The 23,967-nt window shown below is 36.1% G+C and overlaps 3 protein-coding genes across 3 annotated transcripts in view; 1 reads left to right on the top strand and 2 right to left on the bottom strand.

Annotated features, from left to right (window-relative positions):
* The window catches only part of LOC145680683 (synaptotagmin-17-like), a 734,886-nt gene that overhangs the window by 230,340 nt on the left and 480,579 nt on the right, over positions 1-23,967 (top strand). The window lies entirely within an intron of this gene.
* On the bottom strand, positions 17,388-17,990 carry LOC145681929 (uncharacterized). The gene has a single exon (XM_081753530.1). The coding sequence runs from the start codon at positions 17,988-17,990 to the stop codon at positions 17,388-17,390; it is 603 nt and encodes a 200-aa protein (XP_081609656.1).
* LOC145681928 (uncharacterized) lies at positions 18,445-22,443 on the bottom strand. The gene has a single exon (XM_081753529.1). It carries the CDS (start codon positions 22,441-22,443, stop codon positions 18,445-18,447), a length of 3,999 nt encoding a protein of 1,332 aa, XP_081609655.1.

Below are 23,967 nucleotides of genomic sequence, written 5' to 3'. Positions count from 1 at the left end.
GGTTTTCGATAAGGCACTTTGTTCTCATTATATTGTGCAGCTTTTGTTTCGATTGCTTTGACGATTTTCAAGATATTTACTTTAAACTTACATAATTTCATGATATAATTTTTTGGATATTCAAATTTTGAAGCCCCGTAGCTCCTATCCTTCTGGTCTATAGCACCTTACCATTTGCTCGTTTTTATTTCTCGTGATGCTCTATCTGATGTGCTACAGTATATGGCAATCAGATTTGAGCGACAACTTGTGGGATCTTCCCATGTAAGTGCGTTCTCTATTCATTGAAGATATAGTATATGCGTTTCCAGTTCATGGTAATCCTGGATTCTGTCGTATTGAACAACGTGGCTTTCCTCAATGCCGACTCCAGAAGGGCGGAGATAAATACGTATTATGAAGCACTGGAGTCCACATTTTTAGTTTAGTGAACCAAATATCGAAAAATGTCTGAAGTTTATTTTTCAGACCTGTTCCCCTCAAAAATTCCTGGATCCGCCCTCGGTATCGGCTGTTGTCAATTAATTGCTAATAGTCATAGCATACCTTTTGAAATGTTTTCAATCGTTCTTTTCAGTATTCTTTTTTCTCGCCCCTGCGCCCTTTTACTGTGCGCCCTGGAGCAACTGTTCCACACGCTCCATTGTAGTTACTGCATGAGACATGCGTATAGCCCATATTCTTTCATTTCCTGCTCTGATACTATGGAAACTGCCCCCCTCCTTTCTGTGTTTTTGATTTGTTGTCCGGTTATAGGTTTAGAGCAGGGATGCAAATAAGCACTCGCCCGGGGCAAGTGGTTCATCGGTGCGAGCGAGTATTTAATCTCATACCGAAGGTAAGTAAATGATTCCTATTGTGGGATGTGGGCTAGTAGCTCTTTTCTTGGGGTAGTAAAATTTTGTTGCTTATTTGCATCCCTAGTTTAGAGGTCTTTTGATCTCCCAACTCTCTAATGTCTACCCTTCAAACTCTGCCCGTATTTCATTCTGAACTCGCTTTACCTAAACATATGGGCAGTTCCCGGATCCCGAACTATTTGCAAAGAACGTTTACTTATCAGACTCAATGCGTTTCGCTTCATAATCACCAGGCTAACGCAGTGGGTATGGTAGCTCAGTAGAAAAGCGCTTACCTCTGATGCATGGGGCCCATGGTTCAATTTCCGGCCAATTAGTTTATGGAGGTCAACATCGTGTCCGTGGGTTTTCTCTATTTACTCCCGTTTCCTCCCAAATTCTCATTCCACCGACTCTTCCATCATCATTCACTTGCCTTAATCATGCGTATCCCTTAGCCTAAAGAACGTAGCTGTGGGACGTTAAACTGAGAAAAAAATCATTTCATTTTTCCAGCCAAACGTCTCAGACCGCACGGCCACCGTCGCGAGCCACCGCGGAGGACTGTGTCTCCTAACTGTAGAGTAGTGAATGTTCTAGAGAATAAGGATTTTCTCTTTTTCTATGCCATGCTTTGATCATACGAATCTGATATTAATTTTAATTTCTTTCTTTCTTTCTTTCTTTCTTTCTTCCTCTCTTCCTCTCTCTCTCTCTTTGTCTAATTATCTATCTTTGTCTCTCTTGGATGACGTGACTACAATTGGCCTCTCTGAGAAGAGATATAATCTGATCCGAATAAGATGAGCAACCACTACCCTTGTTCTTCTAGAAGAACTCATTGGCTGTGAAGCAGAAGAAGACGTAATTGGTGAAGATAACCTTTTATCCCGCAGATCTGAAAGAAAGAATAGGAAAAAGAAAATCCTCACTTTGTTATCAGAAGGTTGGAATTCTGTTTATGATCGATTCTAACAACCTTTTAGATTTTTTTTTCCTTCTCATCATCAATGAAAATATTGAAGTTTATCAATGACCTTTTACTTTACTATATGAAATAGTAGTGTAGTTAAGGGAACTCAGGAGACTCGTGGACCCTTTAAGCAGTGTTATAATATATTTAAGTTCATAACTATTGAACTAATGGCAGCTGCGGTGACTCAGTGGTAGAGCATTCACTTCTGGTGCGTGGTGTATCTTGTCTGATAACTTTTGTCATCAAGTTGGTTTTGCGCTGATACGTGAGTTTTCTCGGGGTTCTCCCGTTTCATTCCACTTTCTATATCGCATCATTTAATTCATTTTCATCATCACTGTCTCTTTTAACTTACACAACATAACCTGGTGGAACGTATAACTGAAAGATTTTATTTCCTATTATACTAATCTTTTTTGTAGATCTATTGATAATAATAGTAGTAGAAGAGGAAGAAGAACTTGGATTGGCTGACGTGATTCTGTAATCCAGTTCTCACGGAGGGGGGTTTGTATGGTGGGAAACCCCCTATACTATGATGGTTGATCTTGTATAATAGTTTATGCACTTGCAAACTGCATCGGACCTACACCAGTCATAGTTTAAAGATCATGTTAATCCTAGATTCCGTCCTTCATTAGGCTGGTTTTATCCTCGACTTTTAGTAGGGTATCCTCAAACGCTGCGTTATGTAACTTCATTGTGTTATATGGGACCTTCTATGTATGTATAGTGGTTTGGACCATGCGGAGGATTATATCTCCCTCAATGTAGTTAGAAAATGCGGCAGTTAAACCACCGTTGTCGCAACCGCAAGGACAAAAACTCCCTAACCTCGATGTTACATAAGGACACAAAGAACTAAAACTTAAAGAAGAAGAAGAAGAAAGTAAATGGTAAATAAAGAAAAATCTAATGATTCGAGTGAAGATTTTCTTTTAAAATTAAATCCTTAATGTATTACTGTATTCTTCAGTGTATCAAAATTATTAAAATAGGGTCTATATATTTTCTATTGTTCTCGAGTTAAATTCCCGGCGAAAATGTATAATTTTCGGGTTTAAACTGAGCCATAAGGCAACTGCGGCAGCTACTCAAATTGGGAGCTAATAAGCTTCGGTCTGGTAAACCAGAAATAAGTATAACGTTAATAAATACAAATATAACGTCAGAAATGAGGCAATGTAAAAATGTAGTCAAAAGTGTATTTACAGAATTACTTAAGCAAAAAGTAAGATAAATGCAACATAGTTGTAAAGTTTTATATAAAATGCAAAGGTTTCTGCATGAGTAAAAGAGAGAAAGATACAGAAATTGAATCATAATATTGTTGAATTTCCCTCTGCTTTTATTGAACAACAGGTTACTAGGTAGTTTCTGCTGTGTTGGAAAGATTCCAATGAAAGTCAAATAATATGCGGGTAAAATGAGTGTCAACGAACGGATAAACCGTCGTAACATACTTCCTGATGAAGAATGAAATTAGAAACAATATAATTGGGTCATTCTAGTGATAATTATGAGATAATATTTCGCGGTAATGAAATTAAATTGGCAAAATAATGCATTCGTTTGATTTATTCCTTAGAAAATATCCCTAAGGGAAAAATCATACATATAAATCTCTTTTTATGTTATATCAACAGCCTATACACTAGGGTGCATCGAATTTCCACTTTTTTTAAAATCAGCTTACCCTTAGTGAATTTTTTTTTTTTTTTTTTTTTTTTTGCGAATGGTCTCTATATGTGATATAGAAAATCGCACGCCGATTAGTTAATTTCTTTAGGTGCCACTAACGGCCTAAAGTTTCAAAAACTTGTTAAAAAATACATTTTTTAAAAACAAATTATAATTATATATTTACTTTTACGAAAACATTTTATCCTTAGCAGTTATTTTTGGCAGAAATGTACATATTTTACGTGATTTTTTTTTTTTTTTTTTTAGCTTGATCGGTCAAGTCCTTCAGGTGTCACCAGTGTCTTAAAATTTAGACGAAACGCCCCCAAATTATATTTTATTCAATGTTTTGAAAAAAAAATCGAGTTTTCGTGTCTTATAAACAGCTAATTAGGTAAGAAATGAGGCAATCAAGGTAACAAAAAAGACTTTATAGTAGAATGAATATTATCAAATAAGACATATACTGGTGGTTGTCCAGCTTATGTTCGTAGCGCGAAAAAATAAATGATTATTTTTGTAGATAAAACTCCTTTCGATAAAACACCTGCACTGCATAGAATGAAGTCGCCCAAAAGCGAGTTTGACGTAAAATTAATAGTGGAGTAGCATCGAGAGAGAGAGAGAGAAAAAAAAGCGACTCATTGTTAGTGTGTCTGCAGATGAGATTAGGAGTAATTTTGCGTTGCTTTCTAGACAGAAAAATAGGTGTTTTATGTGTAAACTGTTTACGTTGCTGATTGTGTTTAAGTGAAAATACGTGTGCATTTGTGTGCGTTTTTGAAGGATTGCGTCCTACTTGTGCTTATCGGCAGTCATTGAATGTGTCCGTTCGTCATTCCAATGGTGCGGCAAGTTTGTTGAGGTCTTGCGTTGACAAAAGTGTCTAACTGTTCAAAATTGGTTTCGGTGAATAAACTATCAAGTGTCCGTAAATATGTCACCTAAAAAGAAGTCATGTTTGAATGTAAGGAACTTTGTCCATAATGCCATTGGATCCTCTGCGGAATTCACTTTTAGTCAGCTTCCAACAATCGCTGATATTCTTAAGCAATTATTGTGGGAAAGAGAGAACACGAAATGGGATACAGCATCTCAGAAGGACCCCTCTGCTAAAGTGCTAGCTCATTCAGTGGCAAGGAAAGTAATTCAAATTTGGGAAAATGCATCAATCAACGTTGCAGCTATTTTGAGCGAGGAACGGGTTATAGCGTTGATTTTACATTATACATACCACAAAAAGTTTCGTCTTCTGCAAAAGTTCAAGGACAAACCCGTTTCCTTTTGGTTCCGAAGTTGCAGAATTCCAGGCGTTCGCCAGCAAAACTTTGTTTGATATCGCTTCTTGTAAATGTATCGACCCGGTTGCTTGCACTTGTGCGAGAGAGAAGAAAGTGCCTAAATTGGAGGTTTTATTTTTAATTGATCAGAGAACCACCCGACAGATGGGTATGGCAGGACTTGATAGAAAGGAGACACAGAAACGTGTCAAACATTTATTGCGAAAACATCGAGGTCAGAAAAATCAACCAAAGCCCAATGAAATTAGTAGTTTCGGAAGACAAAACGATAGTGTCCCTTTACAAAAAGAACGGGAGAAGAGTCAGATTCCACTGTCAAGTTTCTAACTGCGCTTAAAACAAAGAAGACTAGCCCTTCTAAACAAATGAAAGTTACGTTGCCGACATTCTCCAATGCAGTATATAGATGTAATATATCAAACCGCAAGGCCGCAATTATCGCTTCGTCGTTTTTGGTAAATATCGGACTGGTTACACCAGTTCATAAGCAGAAGGTGATAGACAAAAGCAAGATTCGGAGAGAGAAGAATTCCTTAGTAAACGCCATCACTTGAAGAGGCGAGTGCATCACTTAAATCGACCAAAGTAAAAGCGTTATACTTCAACGGAAGAAAGAATCAGACTCTTGCCTTTGAGACTAAAGACGGCATCAACCACCGAATAATGAAAAAAGATCACTACGTACTGCTACAGGAGCCAGGATCGAACTATCTTGGCCACGTCTCTCCTTCATCTGGAAGAGAAGAGAGCATACGGGTTGCCATCACAAAGTTCTTTGTTCATCAAAATATCTCCCTGTCAGATCTGGTTGTTTTGGGTTGCCATGGTACTGCTACCAACACTGGTCAGAAGAATGGTGCGATGGCACATATTGGTCTTCCTGAACAAACCCCTTCAGAGAATCGTCTGTATGATTCACACGAATGAGCTCCCATTTCGACATTTGATTGAATTCATAGACGGTAAGTCTACTGGACCAAATACATTTAGAGGACCAATAGGACCAGTACTTCCAACCTGTAAAGAGTTGCCACTCCAGAGTTTTCAGCCCGTTCCAGTAGACTGAGAACTAACTTCACTGAGGATTCATTAAGCACGGATCAAAAATATTTGCTGAATATCTGCCAAGGGGATAGAATGCCCCGTTGGGCTAGCTCACATGAAGCCTGGTAAAATTCATCAAGCCAGATGGCTAACTACAGCAAATAGAGTCTTACGTTTGTACGTAGGAACAAAAAGAACGCACTAATGAACTTAAAACCATCGTCCAGTACATTATGATGATCTACGCGCCACTCTTGTTTGCTGTGATCCGTAATCCATCGTGTGCAGAAGGAGCTCGTCATTTGTGGCAACTTATCACAACTTCTCGCCACATGGAAGCGAAATACAGGAAAATTTATCCAGTGATCCGTAGAAATGTGTGGTACGGCCATCCTGAGAACCTACATCTATTAATGTTGACTGACCAAGATGCTAAAGTACGAAAGCTTGGCTGGAGGCGAATCCTAAAAGCAAGACAAAGACCCAACCTGGTGATCGCGTACCGGTACGAGAATTCGTCGTCCCTGAAATCAACTTAGAAGCTACAAACTATGTTGATATGATTAATTGTTCAACATACACGCTGTTGGAGCCACCACTGACAAAACACTTGAGCCTGCAGAAGCTAAGAGAAAATGTAAAGACTGCTCCAATGGCTGATGAATCTATTACATCATTACTCTGTCACACTTGCGCTGTAGAAAGAATGGTGAAGTTGGTGCCTTGCGGCATCAGCGTCATGTGGGCAAGAAGCATGACATAGATTTGTCCTAGCAACACTACAGTCAAGAAAAAACATATCTGAATTTAATACAAGAAAACAATTTGAGGTAAAAGAGTAACGATATGAACTTGCACTACCATATGCAACGTTAGTATATAAGGGTGGGCGAAACTCGAACTGCAGCCACCTTCTCATGGTGAGTTCTGGGTTATTTCCATCATTAATGTTTGGAAATAAGCAAAGAGCTGCAGATGTAAAACAAAATCCTTCTTATCTAATTAACGATCCAGATGAATCACAAACAACACACCTTAATTTTAAGAAATGAAAAAAGTAGGGACACAATTGTCCATATTTTAAGCCACTGGTGGCACCTGAATGACTTGACTCATCAAGCTGACATTTTTTACACGTAAAATATAGACATTTTACAGAAACAAAACCATATAGGATAACCATTTTCATAAAAGTACATATTTTGCATTTTTTTAAAAATAACATTTATTTTTTAACAAAATTTAAAACTTTTCGGCCGTTGGTGGCACCTAAAGATATTCACCAATCGACTTGCAATTTTTTACACGTTATATGGACCCCATTTCGCAAAAAAAACATCACTAAGGGTAAGTTGATTTAAAAAAAAAGTGGAAATTCGATGCACCCTACTATACACGTATCAAAAGACTGTTGCAGTTAGGAGTTCAGTTATAATTCATTCCAAATTTAACAGCATTTTGGGGGGATTCTAGTACAGAGTAATATTAAGAAATAATTCGACAGTATAATGTGAAATATGAAATACTTACGAATGAACTGTAATTAGTGTTACAAAGGAACTGCTAGATGTCTTTACCATTAATACTGAGACAAATAGTTACCCCACCGCACATAACGGAAGTACGCACTTAAAATCCTCTAGTGACAGTCGCAATGGCAGTGCTGATGTTCTTCAGCTGATCTAGAATTTTTGGTTTGTTCTCGTATACTTATGCTGCTGAGTTATATATTGTAGATTTTATGAGTGCCGTTCTTTTCTTCCCTTCGCTCCCAAAAAGAAGAATGCATTGAGCTTCTTGTGAGAGTCATTTGATTGATTGTACGTGGTTTAACATTTTTAAGTTTTCATTACTCCAGTTGTCGGAACTTTAAATAACACCCAACTAAGTGGTAAGGAAAAATACTTCTAATGAGATTATCAGCTTCATTTCACATGCTTCTCTCCTCATAGGAAAAAAAGAAAAAACAAAAAATAACGAATCTTTATCCTACCTTGATTTCGAAGTTTTTCAGTTACAAACAAGAAAAGCAAGTTCTCGTCTCTATGACAACAAATACCTTTTTTAGTTCTGTTTTCGGAAGACATAGAAAGAAAGGTAGAAACTAACGTCACATTTTCTTCATTCTATTATTTCCTCAATTTCCTACATTTTCTTGTTCTTATATTTTTACTATTTTTCTTCTCTTTACTTTTCTTTTTTGGTTTTATTTATTTATTTTTGTATGTATATACTGAAATCTCTGTTTATGCCTCTTAAGGAATTGATATGAAGGGAAATCATTATTGAGGTCTCATAGGTAAATATTATGAATAAGTTCATATTTTTTATACGAAAAATTTTCTTTTCTCCGGAGTCACAAAATTTAACTGTAATACAAGGAACCTTAGACATGTTCTACATCATCAAGGGTCCTTAGTTCATTTTGCAATACAGAGAATGTAAATACTTGTTAGAAGTACGCAGCTCCCTCAAAATATTATGTTCATGCTAATGAGCCTTACAAGATTGTAATTTTAGTACATCTAGTTCGCTCACTTCTCCGTTACTCCGCACAATAATTACTGAACAAAAGCAGGGGTGGATCCAGGACGGACTTCTGGGAAGGGGGGGGGGCGATGGGTTGTAATACTGCTACTTAGAGCTACTTTTAAGAGCTCCAAACTCTGAGATGGGTTTTATTTATATATAAAATAAGAAAGTTTCCTCTTCTGGGGGGGGGGGGATCGGCCTCCTGGATACGCCCCTGAACAAAAGTAAATATTGAAATTTACGATTTTTTCGCAATAGACAGCTAGAGAGAAAATGTCGATCAAATTCGTTAATGGGGTCAATCTTTCGACATCTTTAAGGGTAACGGTGGCTTTAACAATGGTTATTTATATCTCATTCATTTATAAATGTACGTGTAGCCTAAGGCTAATAAGTAAGCCTCAAAACATTTAAGATTTACGAGCTTTATAAACAGCTAGGGGAAATACTGTATATAGATATTTCTAATTCTTTTTATAGACGCAAGCCCATTCATTCATATATTTAATAATCTTTGCTGTAATAGGCCTTTTCCTCTGTGTTGCTGTAAAGGAAGTGTAGATTTAAAAAAAAAAAAAAAATCAACAGAACTAACCATGACAGCGGAATCACCCACGATTTCCTGTTTCCTCGGTAAGGTGATGCGTGGTTGCGCTCATGATCTGTATCCCACTTTATGTAGAGCACGGTAAATTTGTTCACTGTCCACTGCCGTTGTTCTATGTAGGCTTACCCTCTGGTAAATGGTTGAATATTTTCACAAACAACGATATGGAGGCATGTGGTTCAGTGGTAGAGCGCTTACCTCTGGTGGTGTATCTGGTTTTATCCCCGGCCAAGTAAGTTTGTGGTGGACAACATCGTGCCCGTGAGTTTTCTTCGGGGGTACTTCTGTTTCCTCCCACTTTCTCATTCTACAAAATGTTCCATTATCATTCACTTGCTTTAATCATCTTCTCCCTTAGCTTAAAGGACACAATGAAAGATTTACAAGCAACGACTTTATAATCGCGTGATGCTGAACTAATGCGATCAAGTGACAGATTATATTATTTAGTCAATATTGTGTATTATCATATTGAACTATTTTGCATGCAAAATGTATGAAACACATGCATCATATGATAGCACAACGAATCCAAATCTCTCATTACCCGAAATTCCCCTTGATTTATAAGAAGTTAATTTCCACGCCCTTGAGAAGTGTAAAAGTACAGTAACACTATATTTTCAAACTTTTGGAAATTACTGTGTCGCCTCCTGAGATAAATCACATCGGTTAAAAAAAAATTTAAAAAATAACGCTACAAGCTGCTGGGAAAGAAAGATTCATAGATACAGCTTCAGAAATCTGCATACAAGGATTAGAACATTAGGGAAGCTTTCTTTCCTTAGATTTTAGCTACAAAAATTATTATATTGTTTTACTCATACCACTTATCTTATGAGTCGTTACTATGTCACTGAATAATACAGGGATAATAAGTAATACTTTCGTTTATAAATAAATAATGGCATTAGTCTAGCTATATTGCTATTGCCGATGATTTTGCCTACCTGAAAATACATGTGTTTTAAAATGTTAATTTTTCAAAATATGAGAGAGAGATTAATTGTCAATGAGTCACTATTTATCCCTAGGTTAAAGCTAGGTTAAAACGTAAGTTATTCAGCGATTACAAGGAAAGGTCGGCAAAATTGCAGAATCTCAAGGTACTTTAAATCATCTCACTAATCGATTTAAATCTGGCTTATTAACCTTGTCAGATTATATGGACGCCAGAAAGCAACCGTAAATTACATTCACCTTACTGGTATGTAGAATATATTATAGAAAGAAGACAAATGTCTATTCGTGGTTAGTGCTACACGGCCGATTCTTGATATTCGCACTACGTTTAGTAGTCATCAAAGTTCCAACTCACTGAGTACCCAATTGTTGAGATTGGAGCAGAAATCCAGCAATGCAAATATGTACCATCAATTTCAACAGATGTTGATTCGTTACGAATATTTGTACTGGCAATCAACAATAATAATTGACAAAACATAGATCTTAACATTTTATTATGGAAAATAAAATTCCAGTATAAAGAGTGGAACAGATCAGAAGAGTGTTCTATTCTTCCTGTTGTTAATTATTGATTATGATGTGTTGAGATTTTCATTGGATAATATGTGAATTAGCTACCAAAAGGAACCATAATTCATACACCAACCTTCCTGCCAGTTCCTAGATTTCACGTCGATATCTTGTCTTGTCCCTAGAGGCAAAGGAGAGTCACTGCAGTTTCCACCTCGCAGTTAGCGAAGCATTCTGATTTCAGGAAGTTTGTCATGCATTGAAACTGAGAGTAATCCGAGGAAATAAGGTCAGGGCTATGTGCAGGGTGTAGTTAGGGTTGCCAACTGGCTGGTTTTTCACCGGCCTTGCTGGAAATATTGATGTTATTTTGATTAAAGCCGGTGACCGCTAAAAACTTCTTACCAGCCTCTTTACGACCGTTTTTTTTAAATTTGCATCTAGTTCGAAGTATAGATTTAAAAAGTAATTTTCATTCTGTAAATACAAAACCGTAACCTTTCACCATCTATCAACGATTAATATATTTTGTTCATCTGTTTAGATAATTTAAAGAGATAACAGGGACCGTATCAGGAAAAATCTGAAATTTACTTGTAAGAAATTTTATACATTTATTGAGAGTGAGAAAGGACTTCTTAAAGCAATTTCCTGCAGTTGAAGTATAAGTTTAACGAATAAATTCCAGATTCATTTTCCAAATCCAAAATTGTCACGTAAAGATTAATATAATTTGTTAATCTGTTTCGATGATTTTAAAGAGGCAGTTACTGGTAAATACATTAAAATGATCAATGCCAATTTCAGTTTCTCATTTATAGCACAATGTATCTAGGAGTTATTAGTGAATGTACTACGGATATGTAGAATACAGGTGCTAATGCACTTTTGTTCAAGATAGTACATTTTCTTCCCATGGATGGGTCCGAACAGAGATACTTCACAGTTAGAGTTATATCGTAACAAAATTTTGGTGAGGGTGAGGTCTTTTTTTATTTTTCAGAGTTGGCAACCCTAGGTGTGGTGTCATTTCGATGCTACCAAATTCCTGAATTGTTTGTTGCGTTTTTCGAGCCGAGTATGGTTTTGCATTATCCCATTGCAGCAGCGCTCGATTTCGGTTCGCCAATGCACGATATTTCAAGCTTATTAAAGCATATATTAATTCCAACTGTTTGTAATAAAGGTTAGCATCGCTGGTATGACCTTCAGACAAGAAATCGAAGTAAATTATCCCCTCGTAGTGTTCCACTACACACAGAGCATGAGTTTATGATCGAACCGCCCTGTTTGACCACCGGTTCTGGAAGTTGGCCCTTGCTCGACTTGCTTTAGCATATTCGAATTTCGGAAAACAAAAATGTCCATTATTCGCCGCATATGACACGAGAATTTTGCTCGACACACATTCGCTGTTCTCTGGGTCTGAGCTGGGGTCAGCTCATGTGGCGCAATGTGACAGCTCCTAATGGTTTTCCTTAGTTCGCGAAGGTTACGCACTATAGTAGACTGAGACATGACTAGTTGATTTAACAATCGTCGTGTGATTTTGAATTGATTTTCCTTATTGTTGTGTAACCTCAGAATCTATTACCTTAGGAGCGACCATACCTTGGATGATCTTCGACATTTTCAGAACGTGTACGAAATTTCTGAAACCAATAAGTTACTGTGACGTGGTTCACTTCACCTTGTCCTTATGCATGACTTTTTTTGATTGCTGCCGCTTCGTTCCGCCCGAGTTCGAACTCATACAGCAATAGTTCACGTTTTATGCTGTGTTGAGCACTCTCAACGCCACTGCTACTAAACACTGACTGAATATACAGAGGAAGTGGCGTCCTGCGTGTTAAATAGTCCTCTTGTCACACTACCTCTTCGAACAGTTTGACCTTGTATGTACTGGTACTTATAGTCGAACATGATGTATATACGCGCCTACTGTTTGGATCGTAGAAATGACTTATCCTTGTATTTTCCTTCTGCTTCAATAGCTTAGTTATGATCAGAGCCGTATCTAGGGGGGCGAGCGGGGCCGTTGCCTCGGGTGCAGATAGCAAGAAGGCACCTAACAAGCAAGAAGATAGAAAAAGTGTTGAAAATGAGTAAATGGCGTTGGCCTTGAAAAAGTATTAGCGCTCTATTAAATAAATATTGTCGATTTGCAAAGAAATGGATTTGGTAAAAAAAAAAAAAAAAATATTGTTCGCTCCGCTCGCAACCCAAATGTTTCAACAAGAGTTACAAGTTTTTACTTATTACTTAAAAAAAAGTTATTATATATGATTTGTTAATGACAATGTGATATACAAGATGCCGAGTAATGACTTATAGTTTAAGCACGAGCGTTTTCAAAATCAAAAAAGGTTCAAAGTGAAATACGTGTTCGGTGTTTTGATGGTGATGAGTTTCCCTAATTAATCTCGCTTTCTATCCAATCAGATTAATCATGAAAGTGAGAATGAAGGTATGAAAATGAGAGGAGCGAAGAGACATTCAATCTGCTGTTTGCGCGGGAAAATTAAAAATTGAGCTAAATAAGGAGAATAATAACATTTTCGAACCTGAAGCTGTAATAGAATAGGAGATCAGAACTTAATCAAATGAATTTCGTCTTTCTCAAAGACTGATAGTTATCAGTAACTTTTTTTATTCCATTGACATATGAAATGCTTCCAATTTAAAGGAATTTATTGGGATCATTTCTCCATCAACTCAGGATATTTTTTGCCTATGTATCTAGTTGTGTGATATTTTTAGCTATCTACATACATACGAAACATATACACACATTATATATATATATATATATATATATATATATATATATATATATATATATATATATATATATATATATATATATATATATATATATATATATATATATAAATTATGCGTGTGTTAATGTATTTTTAATATGTTAATAATAAGACATCTTAAATTCAAAACATTCATCCATTATGAAATTAAGTAATTACCATAATTTCAAACATATTTAATAACCAAACTGTATTTTCAATTTTAAATACAAACATTAAACATTCTTCATCTCCATCGATCAATATCGAGAAATTCTCAAAGAAGGCTCTTTCTGAATTCCCGCTACATTTCACAAAATATTTTTACTGCAAAGGAATCGAAATTAAGATGCTATTTGTTTGGTCACATAGGATCTACAGAATATAATTACAAAAGTAAAATTATTACTGGAAATTAATGCTGACGCCCATTTCATTTTAACGCAACACTTTAAAAGCATATCTTAGCTATAGCCCCCCTAAGCCCCCGCTTTAATCCAGCCCTGGGTAAGATTAGTGTAGGGACACCGAATTCTACTTCGCCTCGGGCATCGAAATATGTAGCCAAATCTCTGGTTATGGCTTATCTAAAAAGATACTATTAAAAAAAATACCAATATTGTCAATATAGTTCTCTGATACAATGAACTATCTCATAGACGAATATTCTTCTCTCTTTTTCTTAAGATTTAATGTTCTTTTTTGTGTTATATTTACTACTAAACATAATCAAGTAGTTAAATGCGATCCAAGCAAACTTTGAAAGAAAAAGTAGTAGTTTTGACCTTTGCACTGGAATTTATCTATATCTCTTTTCTCCCTGTCTCTGCTGTTACATCCTGCGGCACTCAAATGCACACAGAGAGAACGAGAAAGACTAGATATATAATCAAATAATGTCATAATAAGTTAAGGGAGTCTTACTTCTAATCTCTTGTAGGCGTCTGACAGCAATGGACGATGCGCTCTGAAACCCAAGAGATTTTCCCTGTTGTAAGTTTAATTCGTCAAAGGCTTTGTCCATGTCAAAAGGTTCTTCTCCATTTCCTCTTCTAAGAGGGTAACAAGATGAAGTGGATGAGCTGCTGTTACTACTACATAGACTGTCCTTAATAGCTCTTCAGTTATTATTCATTCAGCCAGGTAAATCCCATTCGTCTCTCAGAGTTTGTTCTAAGTAATGATTTTTAAATTATTCAATAGGGAATTTTATTCTTGTACGGCATATTAAAAGACTTATTATTATTAATAGAGGATATCGTTTTGAAAAATGAGGTCTTCTTACGTAGGAGACATAAAGAACAAAAGATGAGACTTTTGTAAATACCTCCAATGACTAAAAGAATTCAAAGCAACAGTTCAGATCTCAACTCTGGTCGACATCACCACTAATGGAATCAACCTAAAACATACAGTTTCACTCAAAAGGTTTTGAACACCCCGGATTTACTCCCTAAGTCTTTAAGATTGGGGTTAAATCATTAACAAGATCAGGTATGCAAATGATACGGTTATTATAGCTAGACTACAGATGATTGACAAAATGGTTGACACTGGGAAACTACATAGAATGGAAGCAACATTGAGAAATCGAAAGTCATGACAATGCCCCATGGAAACGTGTCAGAGTAGAACAAAACATAACATAAAGAGGTCGTTAATTTCAAGTATCTGGGAAGTATTTTGACAAGAAATGGTTACTGCACAAAATAGATCAGGCCAAGAAATGCCATAGCAAAATAAGTATTCAACAAGAAAAGGTCACTCTTAACTCGTAGGCTTAACATTGGACTAAGAAAGAAGTTACTCAATTGCTATATTATATATGGAGTATTGGACCGTATAGTTCAGACTTGCACACTACGGAAGTTACAGAAGAAATATTTAGAGAACTTCAAAATGTGGAGTCGGAGGAAGATGGAGAAGATAAAATGGACAGAGAGAGTAACAAACAAAGATGAGAGATGACGCTTTTAGCCAACATCCTTTGTAGGAAGCCCGATTGGATTGTACACATCTTGTGAAGAAATTATCTTCGCACCACCGTAGAAGGAGAGATGAAACGAAAGCGAGGAGTAATAGGAAGAAGAACACAACTAATCAATGATTTTAAAAATAGAAGCAAGCATTGGTAGTTAGTCTAAAAGATGAAGCTGAAGATCGAGAAAAACGGAAGAAACGTTTCCAGGCCTTAACCCAAATAATAATAATAATAATAATAATAATAATAATAATAATAATAATAATAATAATAATAATAATAATAATAATAATTTTATATTTATACCAAGTAAAGTACAATGCCTTGTATCTCCTGTAATCCTTTACGAAATTAGTGTTGTGAGTCTATGAATTTTCTGACAGCATTTACATGAATAATAGTGTTATCTTTCATTTGTACTAGAAACACAATGGAACATCGTATGATGCTATTCAGTGGCGTATTTAAGGGGGAATTCTGGGCTTAAGCCCTCTCCGAAATGTTATTTACTGTATTAAGGTAAATGAAACATCTTGCAGAATTTTCACGTCTCCAGGAATAACGTTAGCAAAGTATCTCCCGAAACCAAATCGTAAATATGCCACAGATGCTATTCATATAAATGTTGTCAGAAAAAGTGTAACTTTCCTTCACATTTCTCTATCAATTCATGTAGAATCATGTTTTTAATAACTACTTTGTTATTCCTTCAGACATGTTCACAATTGTTAAACAATTTTTCGTTCTTCAAATTGCAAATAGCGAAGTTGCTATTTGTGTCTCTAGTACTTCATTGCTGTCCATCCGTATATACGGAAAGATATATACAACAATTTATATTGTTGATACAAGTATATTTCTATATATCTCAATTAGAACATTGGAGAGGCGTGAGTTCTTTCACTGTATATCTCAACTACAACATTGGAGAGGCTTGAGTGCTTTGACTGTATGTCTCAATTACAACATTAGAGAGGCTTGAGTTCTTTGACTGTATGTCTCAATTACAACATTGGAGAGGCTTGAGTGCTTTGACTGTATGTCTCAATTACAACATTGGAGAGGCTTGAGTGCTTTGACTGTATGTCTCAACTACAACATTGGAGAGGCTTCAGTGCTTTGACGGTATGTCTCAATTACAACATTGGAGAGGCTTGAGTGCTTTGACTGTATGTCTCAATTATAACATTGGAGAGGCTTGAGTGCTTTGACTGTATGTCTCAATTACAACATTGGAGAGGCTTGAATGCTTTGACTGTATGTCTCAATTACAACATTGGAGCGGACTTTCTATAGCACGTTCTCCCGTATGTTCGAAATTTGTTCCATTGTTCATAGTTTTCTTCTTGTACTGTGCGTAGGATGGCTACCCCGTCTTCTTGTCAATATGAGGCGTGCTTAGCAGTAGGAAGGAGACAGTACCTAGAGTGTTCCTCTTTGAGTTTTCTCCATACAAAAATCCGGCCTGTTGATGAAAACAAAGGTGACTCAAAGAATCACATTCCTCTCTTTTTATCACCGGTGGTCCATGATTTAAATACTGGATACCAATTTCCTTTTTCGCACTGACGCATTCGCACCGGTGATCAAAGGTATCGAAATAACAACTTAATTTGGTTTATTGTCCCTTTCAGTATTGAGGCTATGTGAGATGTGGATCTACAGCTTAACGTGAGATCCGAACACATGAGCTCCCACTGTAAATTGAAGCCGGATATCGCACCAAAGGCGCCTACGCTAACCATATAGACACAAGGGAACCCGAAACTGCATTTTAATGGATATTGAGACTTGTGCAATATTAGCTCTTAGGTTCTTTGTGTTCTTTGTAAATATCCGTTTCAATGTTCGGAGATACCGCTTGTTCGTGGACTGTATTATTTTGAACACAAAGTTCGTTGTACAATATACTATTTATTATATTGTAAACACACAACTAAATACACTAATTGCTATGCATAAGCAACTACACACTATGCAGTCACACACGCCACGTTGACACTTATAAAAAACTATAAATTATCCAGTGTTGCCAAATACAAAACAAAAGAATAATGAAATGCGGCCGAACATACCGCCCACCTTGAAATATTATTTCAACACTACATATAATTCTACACATTACTCTACACTACACATTCTACATATTATTCTTCATTAAATGGAAGAGGAGAAATTTTTACAATTGGTCGTTTGAAGATACCTTTGCTAGTTTTAATAGTAACAGTTCTAACAATATTATCTACACCAGGATGAACAGCAACTACTCTTGCTAAATTCCAATGTTGAGGAGATGTCTTATCTTCCTTCACTAATACTAAATCATTGACCTTGATATTAGCACGTTTACACCACCACTTTGGCCTTTGTTGCAGCCGAGACAAATATTCTGTTTGCCAACGGTTCCAAAAATGTTGGACCAATCTTTGAGTTAATTGCCAGCGTGACAAATGATTGATTTTTAATTCACACAAATTTGATTCAGGTATTGCTACTAGTGCATCGTGAATTAAGAAATGACCAGGGGTTAATACCTGATAGTCATTAGGATCAGAAGATAGAGCAGTTAATGGTCTAGAATTTAAACAGGCTTCAATCTGACACAAAACTGTATACATTTCTTCAAATGTGAGTACAGTGTTACCAACTACACGTCTCAAGTGGTACTTGACAGACTTTACACCAGCTTCCCATATACCTCCAAAGTGAGGAGAGGATGGTGGATTAAAATGCCAATTTATAGATTGCATACTGAGGTAATTACATACAGACTCTTTTGAATCACCATTCGTTACAAGTTTCAGTAAGGATTTTAATTCTCTGTTTGCACCTATGAAATTTGAACCACAATCACTAAATATCAGTGGGTTTTCCCCTTTTAGCTATAAAACGTTTCAAAGCTGCAATAAATGACTCTGTTGAAGCATCACTTACCAATTCTAAATGGATTGCTTTGACACTGAAACAAATGAAGAGTGCTACATAACCTTTGAACAATTTTGAATTTCGACTTTTCATATTTTTTAACATTAGTGGACCAGCATAATCTAAACCGCAATGCAAAAATGGACGAGTTGGTGTTACTCTACCAACAGGAAGTTGACCCATTAATTGAGAGGCTGTTACACTTGATTGTTTGTGACATGTTACACAACTTTTTACAATCTTCCTTACAAAGTCACGACCACCAATAATCCAAAACTTTTATTGCAAAACAGATAAAAGTAACTGTGAACCTGCATGAAGATGCTTTATATGTTCAGATTTTACAAGAAGTTCTGTAATTCTAGCATGTTTTGGAAGTAAGATAGGATATTTGAAATCATATGTTACATTAGCATTTTGCAAGCGACCTCCAACTCTCATGACATCATTTTCATCAAGAAATGGATTTAAACACAATAGTTTGCTATTATAAGGCAAAGGTTTTTTCATACGTAAGTATTTTATCTCAAGTGGATATTCTGATTCTTGAGCTTGTTTTATCCAATGTATTAATGCATTTGACAACTCCTTTGTAGTTAATGGTCCACTACATCTTAACTCCTGTTTACTTTTACTATTCCTAATAAATCTTTTACACCAAGCAGTAACACGAACTAACCTAGATAATGATGAAAATTTATCTACTATTGTACCGTCAACCTTAATGTGCATGTTAACAGTTGAAGACTTTTGCTCACATTGAACAGAATCTAGATTTTTGCAATTAATATTTACAATAGGTAACTCTGATTCCATCAACCACTTTGGCCCATTCCACCATAGTGAATAAGACTCTAATTGTGACGGATTCAAACCACGAGAACTACAATCAGCTGGGTTGTCTTTGCTCGATGTGTGCGCCCATTTAATAAAAATTGATTGTTGAATCTCAGATACTCGGTTAGCCACAAATGTTTTCCATTTACTCGGACACGAAGAAAGCCATGCTAACACAATAGTAGAATCTGTGTAACAGACAACCTGTTCAAACTTGATTAGCATTGCCTTAATGACCGTATTGACTAATCTACATAACAATACTGCAGCACACAATTCTAACCTAGGTATTGATATTTGTTTTATAGGGGCAACTTTGGTCTTTGCAGCAATCAGGTATACTTGTACATTTCCAGATGTATCTATACAACGTACATATGCTACTGCAGCATACGCCTTTTCACTAGCATCTGAGAACCCAATTAGATCATATTTCACAATGTTTTCAGAAGAAATACACCTTTTGATCTTAATCTGTCTCAACAATGGCAATTCTTGACAATATGCTTCCCACGAGCGAGCAATATCATTTGGAAGTACGTCATCCCATTCAATTTTTAATTTCCATAATGATTGTAGCAACAATTTTGCAACAATGGATACTGGAGATAACCAACCAAGCGGATCATACAATTTTGCAATATCAGATAATAACATTCGTTTTGTCATTACTGACTTATAAGTGGGAACAACAATAGAAAATGAAAATGAATCACTTGATGGATTCCACTGTATACCTAAAGCTTTTACATTCTCATCTTCATTAAAACAAATTAACGACTGAGTTTCTCTTAAGTGAGAAGGTATACTATTTAGCACATTCATGTCGTTAGTAGACCATTTTCTTAATTCGAAACCACCTTTGTGTAATAATGCTGTTAATTCTGAGTACAATACCATTGCCTCACTACTATCAGCTGCACCTGAAACTAAATTATCAACAAAGAAATCATTCATGACTAATTCTGCAGCTCTGGGATAACAATAACCTTCATCTACAGCTAACTGTTGCAAACACTTTGCAGCCAGATATGGAGCCGAACTGGTTCCATAAGTAACAGTTAACAATCTAAAATCACTAATAGGTTGGTCAACTGTTTCTCTCCACACTATTCTCTGGTAATCAGAATCAGTTTGATCTACCTTAACTTGTCTGTACATTTTTGCTATATCAGCACACAATGCAATTGGATGAGTTCTGAACCTTAATATTAATGGGATAATATCATCTTGTAATTTTGGACCTACCATTAAGTTGTCATTGAGAGATACTCCACTGCTAGTTTTAGCACTACCATCAAATACAACTCGCAATTTAGTGGTAGAACTACTTTCATTTAAGACACAATGATGCGGCAGATAATAAGATTCAGATACAAGCTTATCAAGTTCTAGATCAGGAATTTTTTCCATGTGACCTAAGTCTAAGTACTCCTTCATGAAATCACAATATTGTTTACATAAATCAGGATCTTTCTGTAACTTACGTTCCATCTGGCATAATCGCTTTACTGCTGTGTCCCGTGATACACCTAGAGGCTCAACATTTTCTCTAAAAGGCAATTTTACAATATATTTACCATCAACATCACGTTTATAAGTTTCAGCAAAATACTGCTCACATTTTTGCTCTTCAACGGATAAATGTTGTACAGTTGGCAACTCCTCTACTTCCCAGAATCTTTGTAATGTTTTATTGAGATCAACAGAAACAAAATATGACTGAACACTTGATGTGTTATTCGTTAAGTTAATCTGACCACACAATACCCAACCTAACACCGTTTCAATGGCAGACGGAGCTCCATTCGTACCTACGTGTCTCCCACTGAGCAACAATAATGGGAAAACATCAGCACCTAACAACACATCAATAGGGCCGCTTTTATTAAACTGTGGATCTGCTAAGTTTACTTGTTTTACAATTTCCCAATTACCAATATTTTGAATAGTTACTCTGGGTAAGTTACTTGTGATTCTTGGGACTACTATTGCTTTAGTATGAATATTATTATTACTGTACAATGACTGAAAACACAAATCAACTATTGCATGAGAATTTCCAACGTTAGAACCAGTAACACCTGATATGCTCATGTTTATTTTCTCTTTGTTTATGCGTAATTTCTGGACGCAGCGTTCAGTTACAAACGACAATTCACTACCACAGTCGATAAGAGCACGAAATTGTATCAACTTATTTGCATTATCTTTGATATTTATGACAGCGGTGGACAACAACACCTGAGGAATTAGTTTTTGATTTATAGAATGAGAACAATTTACTTGATCTACTTTATCCTTCTTTTCAAAATGCAATAAAGTATGATGTTTTTTGTTGCAAGTGTGGCAACCCTGCTTCACACTACACTTATTCACGGAACAATTTAAGGTCAAACAATTGAAACAAAGCGAATTCTTTTTCACAAAACTATGCCTATCATTCACTGACATATTTATGAACTTTTGACACTTATATAGCTTGTGGTTATTTTTACACATGATACATGACACAATTGGACTTGAATGATGCACTAACGTGTTGCTCTTTTTGTTTGTTTTTAAAGCAGACGTGTCTTCCGGTGACCTTGCACTCACTGCAGCTAACGCTTTGGCACGTTGTAATATGAACTCTTTCAGCTGGTCGAAAGTTGGCTGTTCGTTTTTCTTCAATGAAAGCTCCCATTGTTTTCTGGTGTTCTTATCTAGCTTCTCACCCACATGGTAAATTAAAATCACATCCCAATGTTCCACTGGAAGGCCCAAGGATTTAAGTTCACACACACATTGAACACTATTGTCAACCAATCTTCGTAACTCACCTGATGACTCATTCTTCACAGCTGGTTGAGTAATCAACTTGCTCAAAATATGATTCGCTAGCTCCCTCACATCTTCATATCTTGATTTAAGTAACTCCCATGCTACTTTATAGTTATCATCAGATATGGAAATAGACTGCAACAATACAGCAGGTTCTCCTGATACAGCTGTCTTCAAATACTGCAACTTTTGAGCATTTCCTAACCGATTGTTATTATGAACAGTAGCAACAAATAAGTCACGAAACGATAGCCAATCTTGCACTCTACCACAAAATGTAGGAAGTTCTAAGTCTGGCAACTTCACATCTGTACACTGTTTATTAGATGTATTTACCTGTTCAGTATTAGGTGACTGCATATTGTACAAAATTTCTAAGACAGAGTCCAACTTATTTTGCACTTCATTAAATTCTCCGTCATATTTTGCAAACTCACTTTCACCACCCACAGAAATGAACTTTGTAATGAGCTCTGTGCAATCGCCATGTAATTGCGTAGCACGTTCAGTGTACAGCTTGATACTGAAGTTAGGCTTGTCTTTATTCTCGTTCACTTTATGTGTTAACCTTGTCACTTCACGTTTCAAGACAGTTTTCTTACCTATGAGTTCTTCCATTGTTATAATTCTGCACCACTTTGACAATGCACTACAAAATGAAGATACTGCGCCACAAGTTCGCAAACCACGCACATGCACAACTGGAACAAAATCCGGTCGGTAAGGACCACTTTAATGTTCGTGGACTGTATTATTTTGAACACAAAGTTCGTTGTACAATATACTATTTATTATATTGTAAACACACAACTAAATACACTAATTGCTATGCATAAGCAACTACACACTATGCAGTCACACACGCCACGTTGACACTTATAAAAAACTATAAATTATCCAGTGTTGCCAAATACAAAACAAAAGAATAATGAAATGCGGCCGAACACCGCTCATCTAGGCTTGGTTCATGTCTGTTATTGAACTCCCGTGAGGAAGTATTGCCATGATACCTTCTTTATATCATCTAATGATCTCGGACACTGTTGTTCTCGATTGGTGTTCCCCAAGATGTGATAAGTTCATTCTTAAGTCCGAGACGATATGAGGAAGTTTCACGGGAAATACTACGTTATCTTAGTCTTAGATCTCAAACAATTTTGGTGTTCCGTGATTCATACTACAAAATACTATAAATTGACTGTAGAAACAAAATGAAGAAAAATTACCAATTCTTAAAGATATGCTAGTTTCCACATAATATATTCCTGTAATAAATATGATTTAAATGTCGTGAATCTCTGGTGACATGGAAGGATTCTAATATCTTCCATATGAAATCAAGAAAAAAATTAGGGCATAAATTTACAATAAGAGAAGAGAAAAGCTTTCCAAGAACCGAAATGAGAAAGAATTAAACGAGAATTGGAACGAGACGAGATTTCTCGTCTGTATCGTCTCGTAAGCAACGTTACTCTGTAACTAACTGTACACTCAAAATTTGACTTCTCTAAAAGTTGTAAAAACAAAGAAGCCTCCCACTTTGAACTATCAACTTTTTATTGGGCACAACAATCTGCACTACACTGCCTCGCATATTATTCACTTTCACCTAACATAATACAGTGGCAGTTCAGAAATGTTTAGTGTTCTTAACTCACAAATGTTACAGTTTGCAGTACATTGATGTTTTAATCAGGTGGAAACTCTCCCATGAGATCATATATCACCAAATGAACTACAAGAAATGAAAAATGATCTTGCTGAGCAAGGATAATGGATCTGCAGCACGAACAGAAGACGAAATGAAGATATAGACGTTCCTTTCCTTGTACTCTTCTTTTCAAAGAACTAAGGGGGTATATGGGCGTTTCTTTGGTTTGAAAGAAGGGAGAGATTATCAGAAACAAAAGTTCCTCGAACGAAACCACGTAGAAGATGATTTAATCTTCTCCAGATAAAACAAAGGAAGAAAAATGAAAAGATATTAATTAATTCATGCAGTCTACATTCCAAAAACACCAGAAACAGAGTAAAGGGATTGCATAATTTAAAGCAAAACTTCTTTCTACAATTAACTGTTTTTAATTTATGCCTTTTATCATTCAAAAGTCACGTTTTGTAATTTTGCATTAAAATCATGAG

Source organism: Thermobia domestica, chromosome 3 (assembly GCF_964235325.1).
Source record: "Thermobia domestica chromosome 3, izTheDome1.hap1.1, whole genome shotgun sequence".
Classification (NCBI taxonomy): domain Eukaryota; kingdom Metazoa; phylum Arthropoda; class Insecta; order Zygentoma; family Lepismatidae; genus Thermobia; species Thermobia domestica.
The sequence above is the reverse complement of the archived record's forward strand: the minus strand, read 5'-3'. Positions and strand labels throughout refer to the sequence as shown.